The sequence below is a fragment of the Natator depressus genome, chromosome 7, assembly GCF_965152275.1.
Source record: "Natator depressus isolate rNatDep1 chromosome 7, rNatDep2.hap1, whole genome shotgun sequence".
NCBI lineage: Eukaryota > Metazoa > Chordata > Testudines > Cheloniidae > Natator > Natator depressus.
In genome coordinates this window covers 84,899,228-84,922,401 of record NC_134240.1, presented here as the reverse complement: position 1 = coordinate 84,922,401, position 23,174 = coordinate 84,899,228, and the positions used below count along the sequence as shown (strand labels likewise).

Below are 23,174 nucleotides of genomic sequence, written 5' to 3'. Positions count from 1 at the left end.
CTGGACAAAGTATTCCGGTAGCAGTTGCACCACTGCCAAATACACAGGTAAAATAACCTCGCTACTTGTATTCAATATTCAACTGTTCACATCTCCAAGAATTGCACTACTCCTTTGGGGCATTAGGCATCAGCAAGGTAAGAGCAATGACCTATACATCCTGATAAAGGATACCTGATATGAGGGAAACATTGAGGTATTGTCAATAGTTGCTTCTGGCTAACTACAGCCATTATGAAAGACACCAGATTACAGTATGTACCAAAGATTTAATGACTCCCAGTGAATGCTTCCAACAAGTGGTGGCCAAAAGTGTCTCAGAACTTTGTTTTTCAAATGAAAAATGGCTTTTGACTACATTTTTTTTCATATATTTTTTCATTCGTTTTTCTGTGAAAGTTTCTATCTTTATCTAAAATGTCTGGTTTTTGTCAAAGCATTTGGGTTTTCTGATTGAGAAATTTTTGACATTTGACATTTTTATCCTGCCAAAAAATTAAATGACCATGTGAGCTCTATCCCATTCTATTTACAGTGATCTTATTGCTGCTGGGAAAGGAGCATAGGCCACAGGGCTGTGAGAACTGAATGAGGGTTGTACGAATACTCATGCAACATGGTCCTCTCTAAAGTCCATAGTTAGTTACCCTAAACTCAGCATATTGGATATAAGGAGCTTTTGGTTATGTGAGCTGGAGCATATCTTTCCATGGTAGGTAGGTACCTCCTGTGCTTAATTAGTGCCAGGACTGATCCCGATTCCCTGGTGCCTCCAGGCTGGGCAATTCATAGCCCCAGTACCATAGGTGGGGTGTATAAGAGGCTGTGGGAGGCCTCCCCCAAAAGGACTAGCCATGCAGGAGAACAAATGCCATAGATGCTATGCAGATCACCTCCTTGTGCAGGCATGCTTGCTCACTGCCTTTGGAGTGCCAGAAACAATGCTACCTACAAGTGAGGGGGGGCTACCGGGAGGAGAGGGGCGTGAGCAGTGAGGGGCTTCAGGGGAAGAGGCAGAGTGGGGAGGGACCTGGTACAGGCAGCAGTGCTCCCCCCCAACCTTCTGGGGAGTGTCTGGTGGTGAAGCCTTCCCCAACAGAAGACTGACGCAGTGCCTGTGCCCAGCACCTCAGGGTTTGCTGTATCAATTATGAAAGTAAAAATATTGCTTGAGCCCCAGCAACTGAAAGCACTGGATGCCTCTACTTTGTGTGGAGAGCCTGCCTCAGTTTCTCTCCATCCTGCCCCCACGGTAAATCCTAACTCTTCTCTCATGGGCCTGCGCTAGGGGAGAGGGCACAATCAGGGGCTGGGGTGGCGTTGGGGTAAGGGGGGGGGCATGCAGCTGCCGGGGGACCATGCAATTTGCCCACTGCTCCAGCCCGAGGTGCGCACGCAGCCACGCCCCCGAACAAGCCACGCCCACATAGTTTGCAGGGTGACCGCCCCCCACAGGCTGCTGCGCTTGCGCAGGGCGCTGCTGCTGTGCTCGAGCTCACGTAGACGCAGCGTGGCCAGCAGCTGTGGCCGCCCCCCCCCATCGGCGGGCGGAGCGACACGGGCCCGGCCGATATAAAGATTCCGAAGAGGCCCAGGGGGGCTCTTGGGCTGCGCCACACGCCAGATCCTACCGTGTCTACCCGCGGCTCGGCGCGGCGTAGGGAGAGCGGGGCCCGTGTCCCAGCAGGAGCAGCCAGCAGCCGCCTTCCCGCAGGTGAGGCGCCGCCCGACCTGCTGCCCCGCCCCCGGGGCGTGAGGGGAGCCGCGGGCGGCCTGTCCCCGCCGAGGCGGCCTTTCTGGGGAGTCTCTTCCCTTGGGGCCGCGGCTGCTTTTCCCTCACGCCTCTCGCCTGTTGTCATCAGGAGCCTGCTCCACCCGCGTGGGGGTTCTGCGGCGGGCCGGACCCGCCGGGTGGCGGGGGTGGGGTGTTAAAAGCGGCGGGAGCTCGCGGGCCCTGAGAGAACCTGTGCGGTCCGGAGCGGGTCCGAGGGTCTTTTCTGGCCGTGAGCCGCGCCAGCAGCCTCTCTCGGGCCCAGCTGGAAGGGATGGGGGGGGTCCAGGCAGATGAAGTCATCCACCCACTTTAGGAGCTCCGTTCTCCTGCTGATCCCGAATCTTCTTTCCGTGAAGGAAGCATATTTGCAGCAGATTATTCTGCGTATTGATCAAGATGCGCACGTGTTTGCTACTTCTGAAATGGGATCAGACTTCTTCTCTAGTCAAGTGCAGTTATGGAATGCATTTTCCATCCATATTCTTAGCCTGTGCCCATTGTCATGGCACCAGAGAGCATATTAACTATGTTTGTTTAAACAAGAATACTGTAGCTGGAGGTTACACACATGGGTTTTCCTTGTAACTCCTGATTTCCAGTCTTTAGCAGACTGAATTGCATTGGGGCTGTTTAAAGCAGTTTCTTTAAATTAGAAGGGGAAAAAACTTGTAATAAGCTTTCGGGCTAATTTTATTTGTGCATCAGATGCTAGGAATATGTTTTTATGCTGAGCTCTGTAGAGTGATCTCTGCAAGCAGTGGAAAAGACATGAGAATCAAGAATTAGTTGTCGCAAGCAAGGATTACATACTGTACAAAATTTTGATTTTCTAGTTTATTTTAGAGGTGTAGTTCTTTTTTGAGATTCCCATTGGAAAGAAATTTGGAGAGACGAAATGTCCATTACGTGAGTGGGGGAGGGGGTGATACGTGGCAGTAGCATTCTTTCACTAACCTTTTGCTTGCTTTATAAACTTCTGGAAAGAAGTTTATTTCATTTTCCCCTATTTACAGTTAGTGATACATAAAATGAATAAAGAGCATGCAGTTTAATCAAAAATATACAGATGTGAAAAACCTGACATTACACAAATCCCATTACTTTCTTCTAATTTTTGGTCAATTTTTTCAGAGAAAGAGGTTACTCCAAGCTACTTGTGATTTTATCTGGAACTGCTAGTCTAAGCAGTTCTTATTTTGAGAAGTTTAAAGTTGCATTACCCTCTCAGTTAGCTGAGACTAAACAGAATTTTAAATGTACTTTTGTTCCTACAAAACTCAGTTTAACGGACTTCAGTTATGTACATAACTGTTAAAAGCAAAATATAAATGACATTTTAAATTGAACTAGATTTAATTGTAGCTTATGCTTAAGTGGGAGTATGAGTTGTAGACGATGATTGGGTCAGCAGAAGCTTTGCATACATCATAACTTTTTTATCTTGTGGCAAGCAGTTTAATTGCGAGAGGCTTGGTAAATTTATTTTCATGTTTAAGATCCTGAAAAAGACCACTTCGTTCATTCTGACCTTAACTTTGTAATGCAGTACTTTCCAAACTAGCACTGGACATAGGTTACACTAGAGACAACTTTTTTTTTCTGCTTGTAAGACTGGGTCTACACTATGAACCTTACAGCTGCACAGCTCCTGCTAGCTGCTCTTAGCTGGCGGGGGAGAGCTTGCAGGTATGTCACTATAGCTTACACGCTTACTACCACGATGGAAGAATTCTATCATCGACCTGGCTGCATGTACAGTGGGGGTTAGGTTGGCTTAATGACATCGCACAGGGTGTGAAGTTTTTCATAGCTCTGAGCAAAGTTTTTAGGTTGACCCAAGTTTTAGGTGTAGACCAGGCTGTAATGTAAGCTAGAGCAAAGGCAAAAGAAAATATCAGACTAGATGTACCTTTTTAGTAATACTGTTGTATGAATATAGGAAAATTCAGAAGCAAATTACTGTAGTAACCCAGCTAAACATGATAGAGAAACCCCCTGATGTTTGTTTATAGTAAACATATCAAATGTTTTACAAATAATTTTCTTAATGTCCAGTTGTGAGCTGGTGGGTGGCCTAATAGGCCTGTGCATTGCTGCGAAGGAGCCCTGTGTTCCCTTCCAGCTCACTCCATTAGTTTGGGGCTGGGAGTCTGCAGAAGGAATGTCAGTCTCAAGCAAATAGTTTGTTCTGCACTGCTTGCTATGAGTCCCTTTGGCAAATGAGGTTCTGCCTATGTATGAGAGATTTCCACTAGTGTAGTTACATCAGTACAAACTCCCTGCATTGCTGTAATGCACTGCATAGCTTTAAAGTGGGGCTTACACCTGTGTTAATAATCTGATCCTACACTGGATCAAGGTAATTGCACCGTCATAAGCAATGCTCTTACATCTTTGTCCTCACTCATAACTATTTCACATTTGGGGACAGTGTATACCTTCAAATCAGCGGCACTGCTATGGGTACCCGCGTGGCCCCACAGTATGCCAACATTTTTATGGCTGACTTAGAACAATGCTTCCTCAGCTCTCATCCCTTAATGCCCCTACTCTGCATGCGCTATATTGATGACATCTTAGTCATCTGGACCCATGGAAAAGAAGCCCTTGAGGAATTCCACTATGATTTCAACAATTTCCATCCCACGATCAACCTCAGCCTGGACCAGTCCACACAAGAGATCCACTTCCTGGACGCTACGGTGCTAATAAGCGATGGTCACATAAACACCACCCTATACCGGAAACCTACTGACCGCTATTCCTACCTACATGCCTCCAGCTTTCACCCAGACCACACCACACAATCCATTGTCTACAGCCAAGCTCTACGATACAACTGCATTTGCTCCAACCCCTCAGACAGAGACAAACGCCTACAAGATCTCTATCAAGCATTCTTACAACTACAGTATCCACCTGCTGAAGTGAAGAAACAGATTGACAGAGCCAGAAGAGTACCCAGAAGTCACCTACTACAGGACAGGCCCAACAAAGAAAATAACAGAACGTCACTAGCCGTCACGTTCAGCCCCCAACTAAAACCTCTCCAACCGCATCATCAAGGATCTACAACCTATCCTGAAGGACGACCCATCACTCTCACAAACCTTGGGAGACAGGCCAGTCCTTGCCTACAGACAGCCCCCCAACCTGAAGCAAATACTCACCAGCAACCACACAACAGAACCACTAACCCAGGAACCTATCCTTGCAACAAAGCCTGTTGCCAACTGTGCCCACATATCTATTCAGGGGACACCATCGTAGGGCCTAATCACATCAGCCACACTATCAGAGGCTCGTTCACCTGCACATCTACCAATGTGATATATGCTATCATGTGCCAGCAATGCCCCTCTGCCGTGTACGTTGGTCAGACTGGACAGTCTCTATGTAAAAGAATAAATGGACACAAATCAGATGTCAAGAATTATAACATTCATAAACCAGTTGAAGAACACTTCAGTCTCTCTGGTCACTCGATTACAGACCTAAAAGTCGCAATATTACAACAAAAAGACTTCAAAAACAGACTCCAACGAGAGACTGCTGAATTGGAATTAATTTGCAAATTGGATACAATTAACTTAGGCTTGAATAGAGACTGGGAGTGGTTGAGTCATTACACAAAGTAAAACTATTTCCCCCTCCCTCCCTCCCCCAGACGTTCTTGTTAACTGCTGGAAATGGCCCACCTTGATTATCACTACAAAGGGTTTTCTCCTCCCCCCCCCGTCTCCTGCTGGTAATAGCTCATCTTAAGTGATCACTCTCCTTACAGTATGCATGATAAACACCCATTTTTTCATGTTCTGTGTGTATAAAAAACTCCTCACTGTATTTTCCACTGAATGCATCCGATGAAGTGAGCTGTAGCTCACGAAAGCTTATGCTCAAATAAATTTGTTAGTCTCTAAGGTGCCACAAGTCCTCATTTTCTTTTTGCGAATACAGCCTAACACGGCTGCTACTCTGAAACCTGCTCTTACACCTGTGTAGTGTAGCTACATTAGGGGTTTGCATTGGTGTAACTACTCTAATATAGACAGGGTGTAAATCCTACTCCTGGGGGAATTCTGTGCCAAAAAGTTAAAAATTACGCACACAATATTTTAAAATTCTGCAAATTTTGTCAAAATATATAATCACTCCAGTTTCAGTTGTTTTTGGTAATTTATTTCAAAATAGCTATTGGCAAGTATGTCTGTAACGAATAAGACATACACACAGATTCCCCCAGGAGCAGAGAGTTAGAAACCAGAGTTCCTGTTTCTCTGTCCTTTCCCTTCCAGAGCCCAGTCATGGGGGGGCCCCCCGCCTAGAGACACTCCCTCTCCCCCCCAGAGCCCAGCTTTGGGGCTTCCCTGGCCCAGACACACTCACCCCTTACTCCCCTCAGGCTAGCTCTGTAGGGCCCCCCTCCCAGCCCACACACGCTCACTTCCTACCCTCCTAGAGCCCAGGGATCCAGAGGGAGAAACAGCCTGATGCTGGTCCTGGGCTTGCATAGAGTTTCCTGTGTGCTGTCATGTCCTTTAGGGCATGCTGGGAACTGCAGCTGCCAGGAACCCTCCAGCTCCCTCGCCCTCCCCTCTGGTGCTGTCTTCTGTTTGCAAGCTGGGCTCTGCTGGGTCCAGCGGCCGCTAGTGGCAGCCAGGAGCTCTGCAGCCCATTTCTGGGGGAGGGGAGGAAGGAAATTCTGCACACACAACACTAATTTCTGCAAAATGCGTTGTGCAGTGGCACAGAATTCCCCCAGGAGTACCTGCAACTGTGCACCTAGCCATGAGGGGGTGCCCTAGAGTTAAGGATGCCTGAGGGGGTGTGAGTGGCTGGTCTGGGCAGGGGCAACTTGAATTTTTGTCTGTATTGTTACAGACATACTTGCTGATATTTATTTTGAAATAAATTGCCAAAATAATTGAAACTGGCATGATTATATAGTGTTGTTTTGACAAATAAAATTTGCACAATTTTTAAATATTGTGTACATAATTTTTTGGCACAGAATTCCACTGGGAGTAGTTGCAGGAAACTTGGCCTCTAGCACTCCCTCCTGGTGGCCACTTTCCCAGCCATGGCGATTCCTCTCAGACAGTCTCTTACCCAGACTCCTGCACTGGATCTTTTTGGCTCAACCCTGTGGCAGAGTTATGTAACAGTTCAGTTTGCTTCTGGGGTTCAGGACTAAACAAAAGGTCCTTTACCAGTTCTGAGCTCAACTCCAAACTGCAAGTGTTTTTTGCTATTCCTGTATTTGACTCCAGTTCCCTTACCCATGTAGACCCTGGATCAGGACTCCTCTCTGTCAGAGAGACCGGTCTCCTCTACAGTCTTTTTCCAGCTGTGTTCTTTCAGGGTACGTTAGGTCAACTTATTACTGTGGTGGTTCATGCCCAGACTACCCTCGTTCTGTCAGTAGTGTGTGTCCTTACCAGGAGGGCTTCCACCGACTTAAGAGGGGCAGTGTGGGGGGGTGCTCCACATGAAACTCTGTGCCGGGAGCCTGGCTCCCTGCCACCGGGAGTCTAGCGGCCCCCCAGGACTTCCTGCTGTTGCTAGGGATATAAGCTGCCTTATGTTGACCGAAGTCTATCATGTAGACCAAGCCTCAGTCTACTTATATGGCTTAGCTCCGCCTCTTTTATCCAGGATGTGGTTAGATCCCTCCCACCCCCCCCCCAAAAAAAAATTTGGAGCATGACTATATGGGTCCTTTGCCTTGCCTTGCCGATGATGGTAGTTAAGCCCAGTCACAGACTGCATCCGTGCTCAGACTTGTACTGCCTATGAAGCTGAACAATATTGTCTCATAGTTGTGCTCCCCTGTCAGTTTATATCAGGGTGGATTGATTTAAATCAAAGCGATTTTAAATAACTGATTTTAATGATGATTTGAATCAGCAAACAGGAAATATTGATTTAAAATAATCAATTCTAATCAAGTTTTGCATTTGTACTTTTTAGTTGTTTTCCTAAAGAAAAATTCTCATTGGTTGTGTCAAGGCTCCTCCCCCACTCTGAACTCTAGGGTTCAGATGTGGGGACCTGCATGAAAAACCTCCTAAGCTTATCTTTACCAGCTTAGGTCAAAACTTCCCCAAGGTACAAAATATTCCACCCTTTGTCCTTGGATTGGCCGCTACCACCACCAAACAAATACTGGTTACTGGGGAAAAGCTGTTTGGACACATCTTTCCCCCCAGAATACTTCCCAAAACCTTGCACCCCACTTCCTGGACAAGGTTTGGTAAAAAGCCTCACCAATTTGCATAGGTGACCACAGACCCAAACCCTTGGATCTGAGAACAATGAAAAAGCATTCAGTTTTCTTACAAGAAGACTTTTAATAAAAATAGAAGTAAATAGAGATAAAGAAATCCCCCCTGTAATCAGGATGGTAGATACCTTACAGGGTAATTAGATTCAAAACATAGAGAACCCCTCTAGGCAAAACCTTAAGTTACAAAAAAGATACACAGACAGAAATAGTTATTCTATTCGGCACAATTCTTTTCTCAGCCATTTAAAGAAATCATAATCTAACACGTACCTAGCTAGATTACTTACTAAAAGTTCTAAGACTCCATTCCTGGTCTATCCCCGGCAAAGACAGAATATAGACAGACACACAGACCCTTTGTTTCTCTCCCTCCTCCCAGCTTTTGAAAAATCTTGTCTCCTCATTGGTCATTTTGGTCAGGTGCCAGCGAGGTTACCTTTAGCTTCTTAACCCTTTACAGGTGAGAGGAGACTTCCTCTGGCCAGGAGGGATTTTAAAGGGGTTTACCCTTCCCTTTATATTTATGACAGGTTGGTAACCATTGTAACGTAGATTTGCAACTAAACATAGCCTTTACACTAAACTTGGTTGTTGTTTTTGCTAAGTGGGAAGAGACACTATATCTGGACTAATTTATTTAAGCAATTATATAGGTGTTTTTGTTTTTTGGTGCTTTGTGTCACGCTCTACTTGAATGGAAATTCAATTAAATGCACAAACCCAACATTTTAATTTTTTTAAATTAAATTACCTTAAGTGTGCTGGATATGTAAGGAAAAATAATTACAATTTTTTAAATTAAAAACTAATTTATTAAATAAAGTACTACCTGTTAGGGAATTGAAGTGATTATTTTTTTTTTTTTGTCACCATGTCCTTCAAGATTTTAGAACTAGTAGATTTCATCCTCTCCTCACTAGTTTTTATTCATAGATTGGAAAAGGAAAACAAACTTTCCTGCTTTTTTCGATTGGTTTCTTAACTTCTGAATGAACTCGTCCTTGCACTGAGCTAATTGAATAAACTGAAATGAAAATCTGGTTTAGAATTGCAGCAAACTGATTCCAGGTGCTTAGTCAGGGGCTTCCACCAGTTCACGAGGTCTGACTTTTTTTAAAACAAAGCAGCAAACATGTACTGTTCAATATTTTTTTATTTAATTTGAATGCTTTTAATATAATACATTTAGATCTTAACATAATTGTCAATTTTAAATTTACTTTTAAAGAGTTTAAAACCCCTATATTTAAATTAAATAAAAACAGATTTAAAACTCTTTAGCCATCCTGGTCTCTATCTGTTGTTTGTTGTCAGAATTAGACTGTAAGTCCCTTGGGGAGAGACTATCTTTTTTGTTCTGTGTTTGTACAATGCCTTGCACAATGGGATCACAGTCTGTGACTAGAGCCACTAGGTAGGTGCTACAATAATCAGTTTTAATTCATACCTCTTGTTTTTTATCATTTGATTTTATTTATTTTTGTGCAAGTCTGTATGTAGACATTTCTGTTTCAAAATTGGAAGTACCTAGAGTTAATTTTAATTAAAGTTGGTCAATTACCAACTTAACTAAAATAGTTTAAGCGGCTTTAATTCCAAAATAGCATGCATACATACTTGCACAGAAATAACCAAATCAGCTTAATTCACACTTCTTATTTCAGTATCATTTTGTGTGTAGACCAGCCTGAAGTAGAGATGAGAATATTTTTTAAAAAACAAAACAAAAAAAACCAGCCCCTCATCTCTTCATAGAACTGTAAGGGACTTCAAGAAGTTGTGTAGTCCAGTTCCCTGCACTCAGGTATTCTCTCTGACAAGTGTTTGTCCAGCCTGCTCTTAAAAATCCCCAATGATGGAGATTCCACAACCTCCCTAGGCAATTTATTCCAGTGCTTAACCACTCTGACGGTTTTTAGGAAGTTTTTGTCCAACCTAAACCGCCCTTGCTGCAATTTAAACCTATTGCTTCTTGTCCTATCCTCAGAGGTTAAGAAGAACAATTTTTCTCCCTCCTCCTTCTAACAATCTTTTATGTACTTGAAAACTTATCATGTCCCCTCTGTCTTCTCTTCTCCAGACTAAACAAATGCAATTTTTTCAATCTTCCCTCATAGATCATGTTTTCTAGACCTTTAATCACTTTGTTGCTCTTCTCTGGACTTTCTCCAATTTGTCCACATCTTTCCTGAAATGTGGCGCCCAGAACTGGACACAATACTCCAGTTGAGGCGTAATCAGTGCAGAGTAGAGCAGAACAATTACTTCTCGTGTTTTGCTTACAATACTCCTGCTAATACATCCCAGAATGATGTTTGCTTTTTTGCAACAGTGTTACACTGTTGACTCATATTTAGTTTGTGATCCACTATGACCCCCAAATCCCTTTCTGCAGTACTCCTTCGTAGGCAGTCATTTCCCATTTTGTATGTGTACAACTGATCGCTCCTTCCTAAGTGGAGTACTTTGCATTTGTCCTTATTGAATTTCATCCTGTTTACTTCAGACCATTTCTCCAATTTGTCCAGATCATTTTGAATTTCAGTCCTATCCTCCAAAGCACTTGCAACCCCTCCCAGCTTGGTATCATCTGCAAACTTTATTAGTGTACTCTCTATGCCGTTATCTAAATCATTGATGAAGATACTGAACAGAACCTGACCCAGAACTGATCCCTGCGGGACCTCGCTCATTATGTCCTTCCAGCATGATTGTGAACCACTGATATAACTGATTGGAAAATCGTTCCTAGAGAGTAGTTATGCACCCACCTTTTAGTAGCTCCATCTAGGTTGTATTTCCCTAGTTTGTTTACGAGAAGGTCATGCAAGACAGTATCAGAAGCCTTACTAAAGTCAAGATATACCACATCTGCCGCATTCTCCACCACCCCCACCCCCCCAATCCACAAGACTTGTTACCCTGTCAAAGAAACCTATAAGGTTGGTTTGACACAATTTGTTCTTGATAAATCCATGCTGATTGTTACTTATCACCTCATTATCTTCTAGGTGTTTGCAAATTGATTTCTTAATTATTTGCTCCATTATCTTTCTGGGTATAGAAGTTAAGCTGACTGGTCTGTAATTCCCCAGGTTGTCCTTATTTCCCTTTTTATAGATGGGTGCTATATTTGCCCTTTTCCAGTCTTCTGGAATGTTTCCCGTCTTCCATGACTTTTTAAAGATAATTGCTAATATCTCCTCAGATATCTCCTCAGTCAGCTCCTTGAGTATTCTAGGATGCATTTCATCAGGCCCTGGTGATTTGAAACCATCTAAGTTATCTAAGTAATTTTTGACTTGTTCTTTCCCCATTTTAGACTCTGATCCTACCTCATTTTCACTGGCATTCACTATGTTAGATGTCCAATCGCCACCAACCTTCTTGGTGAAAACCGAAACAAAGAAGTCATTAAGCACCTCTGCCATTTCCACATTTTCTGTTATTGTCTTTCCCCCTCATTGAGAAACGGGCCTACTCTGTCCTTGGTCTTCCTCTTGCTTCTAATGTATTTGTAGAATGTTTTCTTGTTACCCTTTATGTTCCTAGCTAGTTTGATCTCATTTTGTGCCTTGGCCTTTCTAATTTTGTCCCTGCATACTTGTGGTGTTTGTTTATATTCATCCTTTGTTATTTGACCAAGTTTCCACTTTTTGTAGGACTTCTTTTTGGGGGTGGGGGCGGATGATTTTGTTAGTTGTTTAAAAAAAGCCTCCTTTTCCTGGTTTGGTAGTCTGTAGTGGACCCCTACCATGACACCACCTTGGTTTTTACCCCTTTTATCCTTACCCAGAGACTTTCAACAAGTCTGTCTCTTATTTCTATCTCAACCTCAGTCCAAGTGTATACATTTTTAATATACAAGGCAACATCACCTCCCTTTTTTCCCTTGCTGTCCTTCCTGAGCAAGCTGTACCTTTCTGTACCAATTTTCCAGTCATGCGTATTCTCACCAAGTTTCCATGATGCCAACTATGTCATAGTTGTGTTTATTTACTAGCATTTTGAGTTCTTCCTGCTTATTCTTCTCGCATTAGTAAACAGACATCTAAGATACTGATTTGATTTCCCCCCCCCCTTATTTCTGCTATAACAGCCCATGCTTCCTCCCCCAAATGTCAACCCTTTTAACACTGCTGCCTTTAGGAATTCCACGAGTAAAGGATTTTTCTTCTTCTGTCTGAACAGCTTCGTGTCCGTCATTTCCCATCTCGACCTCAGTATTTTCCTTAGCAGTTCTAAAGCTTGTCTCCATTCTCCTGAGCTTTCCCTTTTAGCTTATGTCCAAGTATGTTACACAAATATTAAAGAATTCCTTCACATTTGACTTGTTCCTTTTTAAGCCTCTTCATATCAGGAAAGTTCACTGGGGTTAGCTTTATTACTACACCTCTACCCCGGTATAACGTGGTCCTCGGGAGCCAAAAAAAATCTTACCGCGTTTTATAGGTGAAACTGCATTATATCGAACTTTGCTTTGGCCTCAAGCATCTCCATTATTAATAGTCACTTCTCGCCCCCTGACTGACCCCTCAGAACCCCCGACCCATCCAAACCCCCCCACTCCTTGTCCCCTGACTACCCTCTCCAGAGACCTCCCTGCTCCTTGTCCCAGGACCCCAATCTCCCTGTCCCCTGAGTGCCCTGACCCCTGTCCACACCTCCTCCCCCTCACAGGCCCGCCCAGGACTCCCATGCCCTATCCAATGCCCCTGTCCCCGACCACCCTGCCCCCAAAACCTCCAACCATCCAACACCCCCGAGACCATCTGCCCCTTATCCAACCCCTCGGCCCTGGCTCGGCACCCATAACACGCTGCTCAGAGCAGCGTGTTGGAGCCAGATACGCTGACGTGCTGGAGCGCGCAGCCCCGCCCTCCAGTGCTGCTTTACCGCGTTATATCCAAATTCGTGTTATATCGGGTCTCATTATATCAGGGGAGAGGTGTATTTTAAATAGCTGATTCTCAACCTTCAGATGCTGAACAGCCAACGTAAGCATATCATACTGTATTGTTACAAGTCCTGAATTTGGGGTCATAAAAATTTTGCAGCGTGACGTGTCAGATGAAGGGTGGTCTAGTAGTTAGGGCATTAGCTTGGCATGTGGAAGAGCCAGGTTCAGTTCCTTGCTCTGCTACAGATTTCCTGAATGATCTGGGCAAGTCACTTAAGATTTGTCCATGAGGTTATTCTAGAGCAGCGCCTCTCAAAGTGTGGAGGGAGGAGGAATGTTATTTGGGGGGGATGTGTGGGGCTGGGGCCAGCCCCTATGTGGGGATGAGGAGGGAGTGCCCCCCAGTTCTGCTCCACCCTCACTCCTTTTCTGCCCCCAGACCAGCTCCGATTCTGGCTGCAGCTCCATTCTGACCTCTGCTCTGGCCCCAGCCCACCTCTGTCCTCATTCCTTCTCCATCCCCAGACCAGTTTCGCCCCCAGCTCCGCCTTCAGCCCAAGCTCTGCTGCTGAGGAAGCCTTGGCTATACTGTAATGGAGGGGGGGCATGGACCGATTCCGTTACTGGTAAGTGCGGGGGAAGCATGACTGGAAAAGTTTGAGCACCACTTTTCTAGAGTAAGGTAAGACATGAATTTTAAAGCAGACCAGCTATACTAGAATAGCTATATGTGTAGACAGACTTTCTGCCTAACTGTAAAATGGTGCTAATATCACTTTCCCTACCACATTGCGGTATTGTGAGGATAAATACATTGAAGGTTGTAAGACACTCGGATACTTCAGTGATTTGGGCAAATAAGTACCTTATTTCACACCTTCAAAAATTCAACACTGATAGGGTGAAAAGCATTATTTGACTTCCACTAAGCAAAGAATTAACTCCAGCCTCATCTCTCTCAAAGGTGTTAGGAAAGTGGAGGTCTGATCAGGTGCTCCAAAGAAAATACTACTATTAAAAACAGTTGAGTGATTGGATGGAAGAGGATTTTGTGGAACTTTGCCGCCTCTCAGCAGTTATTACAAGCTAAGGTTTAATCCAAGTTTGGAAAAGCAGGAAGTTTGGAACTGGCAACATTTTGCTTAGTTTCTTTTAATGTGGGCACACGAAGGGTCAAGAATAAAGCCTTGGATAAAATTTCACTTGGTGAAAGACTTACCTTGTTGCTGAAAAAGCTGATCCTTTTGTTGGCACGTTGGGCTACACAGAAGACCATAAACAACCTCCTAAACTTTTAGATCCATGTTTTAAATGGATCAGATCGTGTTGGTATATAACTAGTGGAGTGCGGATATCAGAACTGGTGTGTTGCAGTTGGATCCTTGCTTATAAGACAATACATAACAGTATATCTTTGGGGAACTGCTTGCTAAGGAATTACATGATTGAAAGAACTTCAAAATTAAAGTTCTGGTACCCACACTATACTGCCTTCTGAGATGTATCCTTGGTAACCCTAAATTCAGTTAGAGAAATTAGGATTTCTTTGCACAAACCTCCCTAATTGAGACGCTTCATCAAGAAGTGAACAGTTTTTTTCCTTGCTGCTATGCTGTATTTTCTACGAGTATATTTAGGGAAGCTGCACAGGATAATTGATGAAACACTGAACCCTGATTATCAAGTTAGATAACTCATGATTTTCTGATATAGTCCTCTGGGGAGATCTGAATAGCAGTTTTTGCATTATGCCTCTTTAAAACACACCTACATTTTTAACAGGAGGAACTAAGGAGCACTCTGGGAGCTTAACAAAGACAAGTTAAACAAGATATGAATAATTGGTATGGCATTATATTAGTATGCCTATAACTGCTTTAATTTTACTTTGTTCACAGGGTCACTTACTTTTCCTATACTCTCCCACTGAAATTTTTGCACATTTACTCTGACAGTAACTCTCTTGCAATCTCCCATCAGTCTGTAGAGAGTGAATATTTATAGCACTTGTTTTAAAAAAGATGTAATATTCTTCTGCTTGGGACGAGAGAGATGCAGACCTAAGTGTGGGATCTGTTCCTTTAAAAACAAAAAGCTACACCCATATTCCTCTAGGAGCAGTACTTACTGTTATAAAGAAAATCTATTTATTTGCTTACAGAGGATGTCTTTGTCATTGTGATCTTGAGATGGTTGCTATCATAGGCCCCGACTTTCACTGTTCCTGGTGGGTGCTTAACCCTACCCATGCCCCTGCACTGCCCTCACCCCATTCCATCCCTTCCCCAAAGTCTTTGTCTCTTCTCTGCTTCCTCCTTTGAGTGTGCTGCGTCCTCGCTTCTCCCCTGTCCCGAAGCACCGCCAAACAGCTGTTTGGCATCGGGAAGCGCTGGGAGGTAGGTGGAGGAGCGGGGACGCGGTGCGCTTGGGGGGGCGGGGAGGGGCTTGGCTGCTGGTGGGTGCAGAGTACCGACTAACTTTTCCCCAGGGGTTCTCCAGCACTAGAGGACCCACGGAGTCGGCGCCTATGGTTGCTATCTTAGCTGGAGCTATTTTAGAGGAGAAAACTGTAGAACTGTCTGGAATTTATATTAGAAGACAATTGAAGGACTTGGAAGTTTCAAATGGCAAAGAGGAGAAAAGTAAAGTTTCTATTTAACTTTTTTTTGTTTTTGGTAGTATGCCATTTGTTCTGAGGTTTGTGTGTGTGTGTATGCATGCATGCATATATGTTTCCCATGACATGAACACACACATCCAAGACATTTTGAAGAAGAGAGATTATTTTTCTTTAACCTGACATTTTAAAGTATCTTCTGATATTCCTGGGGATCAGGAGGAGGGAGTAGGTGGAATTGTGGTGGGCTTTACAATCCTACTGCAAGTAATATGTAGAAGAAGTGGAGACAAAACACGATTTTGAATGCTTTAAACCGTGTATAACTTACCGGTTTTATAAGTAAGATATTTTTCCCAGAATATCTGAGCTCCAGCAGGGAGGGAAGCCTTCTGGGATGGTAATAGAGGTTGTGGGAGGATCCAGAGATGCCAGGAGAGATTCCATCTAGGCCAGGGCTCTCAAACTCAATTTACCTTAGTGCCAGTCCTCAAATCCTCCCAGTAGGCCAATAATGTCACTCATGCTGCCCAAAACTCCACCCCACCCCCCAAAAAAACTCTACCCCCCCCACTTGCCTAAGGCTCTGGGAGGGAGTTTGGGTGGGGCAGGGGGTCTGGGGGTGCAGGCTTTGGGATGGAGTTTGGTTGCTGGGTGCAGGCTCTCGGCTGGGGGTGGGGTTGCAGGCCCTCAGATGGAGGAGGGGTGCAGGCTCTGGGAGGGAGTTTGGGGGCGGGAGGGGATGGGGGTGCAGGCTCAGGAAGGGGGGGGTGCGGCGCTTACCTGGGGGGCCGGGCCAGGGGGCTTCCGCATGCTGTTGCCCCCAGGCACCGCCCCTGCACCTTCCCATTGGCCGCAGGGGCAGTGCGCGGAGGCACAGCCCTGCCCAGGGGCTGCAAGGAGGGGCCGGCAGCCATGTGGAGCAAGTGTGCAGGAAGCTGCTCAGCTCTGGTGCGCTGCCAGTGGTGAGAGGGGCCCCGGGCCGTTTTAAATTGCCTGGGGGATGCGTGGGCGGGGGAGCGCCCTGGGGTGGCAGGCAGGGCCAAGGGAGAGATCTTGCCCCAAATTGCTGGAGCTCCGCGGGCCATGTTGGGGAGGTTCTCGGGCTGCAGATGGCCGGGACTTTGAGACCCCTGATCTAGGCAATGAAAAGAGTGTGGGATGGTTGAGAGAGAGGGTTTGGAGGGAGTTGGATACAACTGCAGCTGGGGCGAGAAGCTTTCTGGGAGATGGACACGCTGTTAGAAGAAGCTGTGAGGGAAGGTGAAGGGGGAAAACTTTGATGCTAGGGTACATCAGTCTAGCAGTTTCTAAGACCTCATTGTGATATTGTTTGACATTGTGGAAGGATTTCAGCTCATGCACATGGCATAGGAGACACATCTGATCCTTTCCAATCAATTTGTTTGAAGTAGATAACTTACAAAAAACTCTGTTCTTGAATTTCGTGTGAATATACAGTGTACTGATAGTTCAATGTATTCCAAGTACTGATAATTCAAAGTTAGCAAATATTTATAGTGTAGTAGAACTGTTTGTGCTTTCAGAGTAACAGCCGTGTTAGTCTGTATTCGCAAAAAGAAAAGGAGTACTTGTGGCACCTCAGAGACTAACCAATTTATTTGAGCATAAGCTTTCGTGAGCTTTATGCTCAGATAAATTGGTTAGTCTCTAAGGTGCCACAAGTACTCCTTTTCTTTTTGTTTGTGCTTTGTAGTCAATGCACAGATTTATTTGCTTGCTTCAGTTGAATGTGTGGGAGGTGCTGAACTTCCTTGGAAATAAAATATGAAGTTCAGCAGTCACATTAAGGGTATGTTTAGACTGCAGCTGGGAGTGTTCCTCCCAGTCTTGGTAGACTTTAGCACACTGGCTCAAACAGAGCTAGCACAGAATAGTGGTGTAGACGTTGCTGCACGGGCAGTAGCTTGGGCTAGCTCCCCAAGTCCAAGCCTGTCTGATCTCGGGTGGCTGAATCAGCACCTGTGTAGCAACGTCCACACTGCTATTTTCATGCTAGCTCTGAGCTAGCACACTAAATTGGTCTACCTGGGCTGCGAGGCATGCTCCCAGCTACAGTACAAATGTACCCCCTAACAGTCCAGGCAATCTGTTTCTACTCTGAAGACTTTCTTTTGGCACCTTAAGGGTCCCAAGTGTGTGGATGCAGCTTCCTTTGAATAAAGGAGAACGGAACTGGGTCATTCGGGGAGCATATTAATTTCTGATGTAACTAACTCGATCTGCTTCAGGGGAATTATACCAGGGAAAATTTTGCTCTGGTGATAACTTCAGACCTGGTGTAAACAGGTGTAGTTTCCATGTTCGTTCCCAGACTCAGTTCACTGGTTCTCATAATAGGTTGTGTACTTGTTGCAAGTTGGTTAGAGAACAGGTGTTCAGTAGTGACAGTTTATACTAATGCTTATTCTTGTTAGCAGAGCCAACTGGTTGTTTGGGTGAATAATTTTTTTTTTGTTTGGCCAGTGAAGTGAAAAATCAGGGAAATACTCAGTTTGAAAAGTCCTCAGAATTTATCAGCAAATCAGAAAAGTCCATTTCAGTTGTTTTTTAAGGGCCAGCTTCAGAGAGACAAGGTGGGTGAGGTAATAGCTGTTGTTGGACCTACTTCTGTTGTTGAGTGAGACAAGCTTTCCAGCTTTCACAGAGCTCTTCTTTTAATCTATAGAGTCATTTGTGCACGCGTGAGTGCTCTCTCTCTCCCCCTCCCCCCCCCCACCACTGAAGCTAGCCCTAAAATCTTTTTCCGAGATGAAGCTAATGGGGTCAAATTTGTGAATGCTTTTGAGTTGATCGAAACTGTGTTTTTCAACAGATCTTTGTCTAAAATATTTTCCCCAGCTCTAGTAGAAACATCAACATTTCTAGCCCCCAAATCTCACAGATCCATGTAGATCTCAGGTGCTCTACAGGAGATCAGGGTCTGGAGTCACCATGCTGCTCTGTTGGTGCTGGGGTCCTCATAGGTATCCAATAGTTTCTGATAGCAGCTCACCGTTGCCAGTGCTGCCTTCACTGTTCCTGTCAGCTGCTGTGGGCCTCTTCTGTGCTTCGCAGACCTTCTCCTCTGTGGAAATGGTAAATGCACTTAAGACTACTTTTTTTTTTTTAAGTGGTGTTCCTATTGGATACTGAAAGATGAGGACAGCACACATTCTCTTTCCTCAAGCCTGCTCCTCTCCTCTCCTGATTTGAACCCGCAGAAAGAAGTTATAGGGAGAAAATTCTAGGCTCTGGTGAAAGTCCGGGACTTTGAAAGGCTATAAAACTTTGGCAGCAGTTCATGGGAGGAAATACCAGTTACTCACTAGAGGCTACTGTATCAGCTGGCTTATAAATACTGTATGCCTTCAGAAATGTATTATATACGTTATGATGGGGAACGAATGATTTATTAATGGAATTTGTCAATATGGGATCTCTTTCAATCATGTTTATTCCATAGGCATTTGTTTTAGTGGCTCAGTTGAAAACAGGTATTTTGTATTTACGCTGGAAAAATCAACTTTGATGCAATATATTGTGATTCGTTTTTGATTCCGTCTAGTTCTGTTTATTTTTGGGCTTTAAAAAATTATTTTATTGTATTATGGTGGTGCTGCCTTCAACATTGCTGGGACTTCTTAGAGGTTTTCTTTCTGAAAACATGCCTCCTTGGTGTGTCTCTTTTTTCTCCATTTTACTGTATAAGGGAGCAATACAAGTGCTGTTTGCAGAATGTTGTCAGTCCTTTGGGAAGATTTCTACTTCCTAGGGTACTGCAGCCTGGAGGGAAAGAATTCCAAAAGAGTAATGTGTTAATAGGGAGAAAAATTGTTTAATACAACTGTGACCCCCCCATACAAACTTCAGGTGAAACAGTGTGAATAAAAAACCTCTTTATCTGATGTGGGGGTAAAATCTGGCTAAGTGCTATGGTGTATACAAGTCTGTTAATCACTCTCTTTCTCTTGTAGGTGTGTACTGAGGCAACAGCTATTGGACTATGGCATCCGTAAAGGTTTGGTGTATTTTAGTCCTGAGCTTTCTGCTGCCTCATTCTTATGCCCATATGGACTTCTTCACTTCAATTGGTGAGATTTACTTCTGTATGTACAGTGAATAACTGCAGAGCTGTGTCTGCCAACTTTCAGAACTGTCTCTGCGGTGATGTGATTAAAGATGAAGCTGTGTGCTCTATTAATTAGCATAGCTCTAAATGCACCAGTAGTTTTACATGCCCGGCTTGCTTTTTTTATCTTTTGGGGGGAAAATTTGTATTCAAATCAGTTCTGTTAAAATGACAAGAGATCAGGATACACAATCATTGTATACTATTACAGATATTGGATTCAAAACCATACTTTGTTTGAGAGCCACTTTTTGTGAATTGAGTACATGAAATAACTCTTGATTAGGATGTACAATTCCAGCATTTCAGGATCCCATCTTTCTCCTCCTCGATGTTTTAATTGTGTATGAAGCATTTGTTAAACTAGCATTTACCCTAAGGTTAAGTGGTTCAGCTGCCTGTTTGCTGTATTTCCTGTAGGATTTACTGCTTTATGAATTTGTAGCTGAGAAACAATCTGTCGGTGCAAGCAAAGCAATTTAAACAAATACTACTTTGTGTATCGCCATAATTAATTCTTGCCATATTTGCTATGTACCAGATGTATTTGAACAAGAGCTTACTCCTTCGTAGCCTTTATTCTCTTCTAAATGAGTCCTGAATTAGTCATAATGCTAAATTTGTGACACTCCATTCACTTCCATGGCAACAAGCTATGTCAAACACAGGACTGTGTCTCTCTACTGTAAGTTCCATCAAAAGGAGAGAGATCTTTTTTGAACACCTCTTCATAAAAACACCACAGAATGTCCAGCCAAGTAAACACGTTCTTGAATGTTTTTTCTTTTTTGTGTGCCCAAGTTTGTTCCAATGGGAAATCTGTCTGAAATCAGTGTTTCTCAACTTTCTTGATACCAGGGACTGGCTTGCTGCCTTCCTAAGGTATGTCAGAGAGATCTCAGGGGCCAGAGACAGGGCCAGTGGTTGAGAAACACTGCTCTAAATGAGGAGGATCAAGAAGATCTAATAATCAATTGAAATCATTATTTCCTCTCTAGGTCACATGACAGACTTAATTAACACAGAAAAAGACCTGGTGACATCACTGAAAGATTATATCAAGGCAGAAGAGAGCAAGCTGGAACAGATCAAAAAGTAAGCAGCTGGTTTCATAACACTAATATTTAATTGTGATTTCATCTTCATGTACAAGAAGGTTCCTGAAGGCTGAACAGGAATTTATTGCCTATGGGGATAAAGATTAATTTGTAATTTCTGCAAGATTTTTGTCCTAAATGAATGTCTCTTTTGTGAGACATCATTTTGTTTTATTAATTATTTTTTATGGTGGTGAGTCTAATTTCTGTATTGAGAAATTCTGATTTCTCTTGGCAGGATTCCCAGGTGAGTCTAGTTCTTTCAGAAACATGCATTGCTGATAGGAAATGAGCAAATCAAAAAAGTGTGTGTGTGTGTTAGAGAAAACATAATGTGCTGTAGCTTAAAAAGTTTTAATATATATTGTAGTGGCTGCAGTGTGTGTAAGCTGTAACTAGTCCAACAGGCCTCCCAAATGAATTCTAGTAAGTCATTACAAAAACACGCCATGCCATCATCTCTTCTGTATATGTGTGACATTGCACTCTATATGCTTTTATAAAAATATGTTAATGAATGTAAATATAATGTAACTGGAATATGCTTCATGCAAAAGGTCTCTTGTAAGGTATCATTACAAAGCTTACAGTCTACTGAGTGTGGGCATCCTATTTGTATAAATGTATCACTCCTGTATCTAAAACTAGAAATATGAAATATAACTGTTATTTCAAAGTAGTTATGCAAAGTGTGGGCCATTAATAGTGGTTTGGAATCGTAATGGCTCCCATTAGCCAGGACAGTTACCTGTAGATGGCTGTGTTTTACTTGTAAGTCTTCCTGTATACCTGTGGGCTGGCAAGTGGGTAATGAAGTCTTACAGTGACATGTGATCATGTCACCTGAACTGGAATCCATCTTCAACCTGGTGCTTTTCCATTGAGAAGAGGGGTGGGAACCCAGAGGGACAAAGGATTCCCGCCTTATGCCAAAGATATATAAATGGGTGGAACAGAACAAAGGGAGCGGCCATCATGAGAAATCCCCTAGCTACCACCTAGGCTGGAACAAGGGCTGTACCAGGGGAAAGGATTGTGCCCGGACTAGGAAGGAGTCCAGTCTGTGAAAGAAACTTATTGAAACATCTCTGAGGGTGAGATTTTATCTGTATTCAGTTTTATTACTGTACTAGACTTAGACTTGCAGGTTTTATTTTATTTTGCTCGGTAATTCACTGTTACTACTTGCAACCACTTAAATTCTACTTTCTGAAGTTAATAAAATCACTTTTTACTTATTAATTAACCCAGAGTATGTATTAATACCTGGAGGGGGAGGGAAGTGTTCGTATCTCTATCAGTGTTACAGAGGATAAACAATTTATGAGTTTACCCTGTATAAGCTTTATACAGGGTAAAATGGATTTATTTGGGGTTTGGACCCCATTGGGAGTTGGACATCTGAGTGTCAAAGACAGGAACACTACTTAAGTTGCTTTCAATTAAGTCTGCAGCTTGGGGCATGTGGGTCAGACCCTGGATCTGTGTTGGAGCAGGCGGGCGTGTGTGGCTCAGTAAGACAGGGTGCTGGAGTCCCAAGCTGGTAGGGAAAGCAGGGACAGAAGTAGTCATGGTACATCAGCTGGCCACCCCAAGGGGGTTTCTGTGATCCAACCCGTCACAATATTCCATACATTTTCATAAAAGCTGAGTTGGTTTAAATAAAAAACAACAACTTTGAAACTGTACCAACTAACATTTTGTCCAACAGTAAAGATTTTAGGGGAAAGGCCCAATATCTCAAAATGTATCAGGGTTGGGGATGGGGGGGGAGGAACCTTGTCCCACTGGAAAGGGGAATTCCTAGCTTTCAAATGACTTTTCTCTATGTAATTTAATCTCTTCGTATCCTAGCCATGGTGGGATATGAGTTTTTATGACCATTCAATATGTTAGCGGTCCAAAAGATTACTGCCTGTATTACATCTTGGAGCAATGTAACTTAAAGAAGGAAACTTTTATGTCCAGCTATATTTATTTATTTACTTTATTTTTGTGGCTTTATAAAATACATCTGTTTGAAGTCATACATAGGTTTGAAATGTTAGAAGTAGGCCATACAGCCACAAATTAGTGATCACTGGGCAGATGAAACTGTCAAAGGAGTGGAACTTTATCACATAAGCATCATTACTGCATGTGTATATTATATAGACATTGAATTCTTTGGTTTTTAACCTGCTGATGTACAAGTTAAAACAAACTTCCTGTCTTTAAAACTTACTGGACACCATTCTGCATCTGCAGGGAATGAATACATTCCATTGGCTCCTGAAGTTGGGAAAATAGGGCCCATCAATCTGTGGGTGGATTATGGTTGGGTTTATACAGTATGGAAGCTTATTAGGAACGAAATCTTGGCTTCAGC

At 43.5% G+C, this 23,174-nt stretch overlaps 1 protein-coding gene across 3 annotated transcripts in view; it reads left to right on the top strand.

Annotated features, from left to right (window-relative positions):
- Positions 1-1,452: 1,452 nt before the first annotated feature.
- P4HA1 (prolyl 4-hydroxylase subunit alpha 1) overlaps positions 1,453-23,174 on the top strand; it is a 71,264-nt gene continuing 49,542 nt past the window's right edge. For all 3 annotated transcript variants that reach the window (XM_074958981.1, XM_074958982.1, XM_074958979.1), the window contains exons 1-3: positions 1,453-1,714; positions 19,555-19,671; positions 20,708-20,804. In XM_074958981.1, the coding sequence (XP_074815082.1) occupies positions 19,584-19,671; positions 20,708-20,804 (185 nt within the window). In that variant the 5' untranslated portion in view covers positions 1,453-1,714; positions 19,555-19,583. The remainder of the gene's footprint in view (positions 1,715-19,554; positions 19,672-20,707; positions 20,805-23,174) is intronic.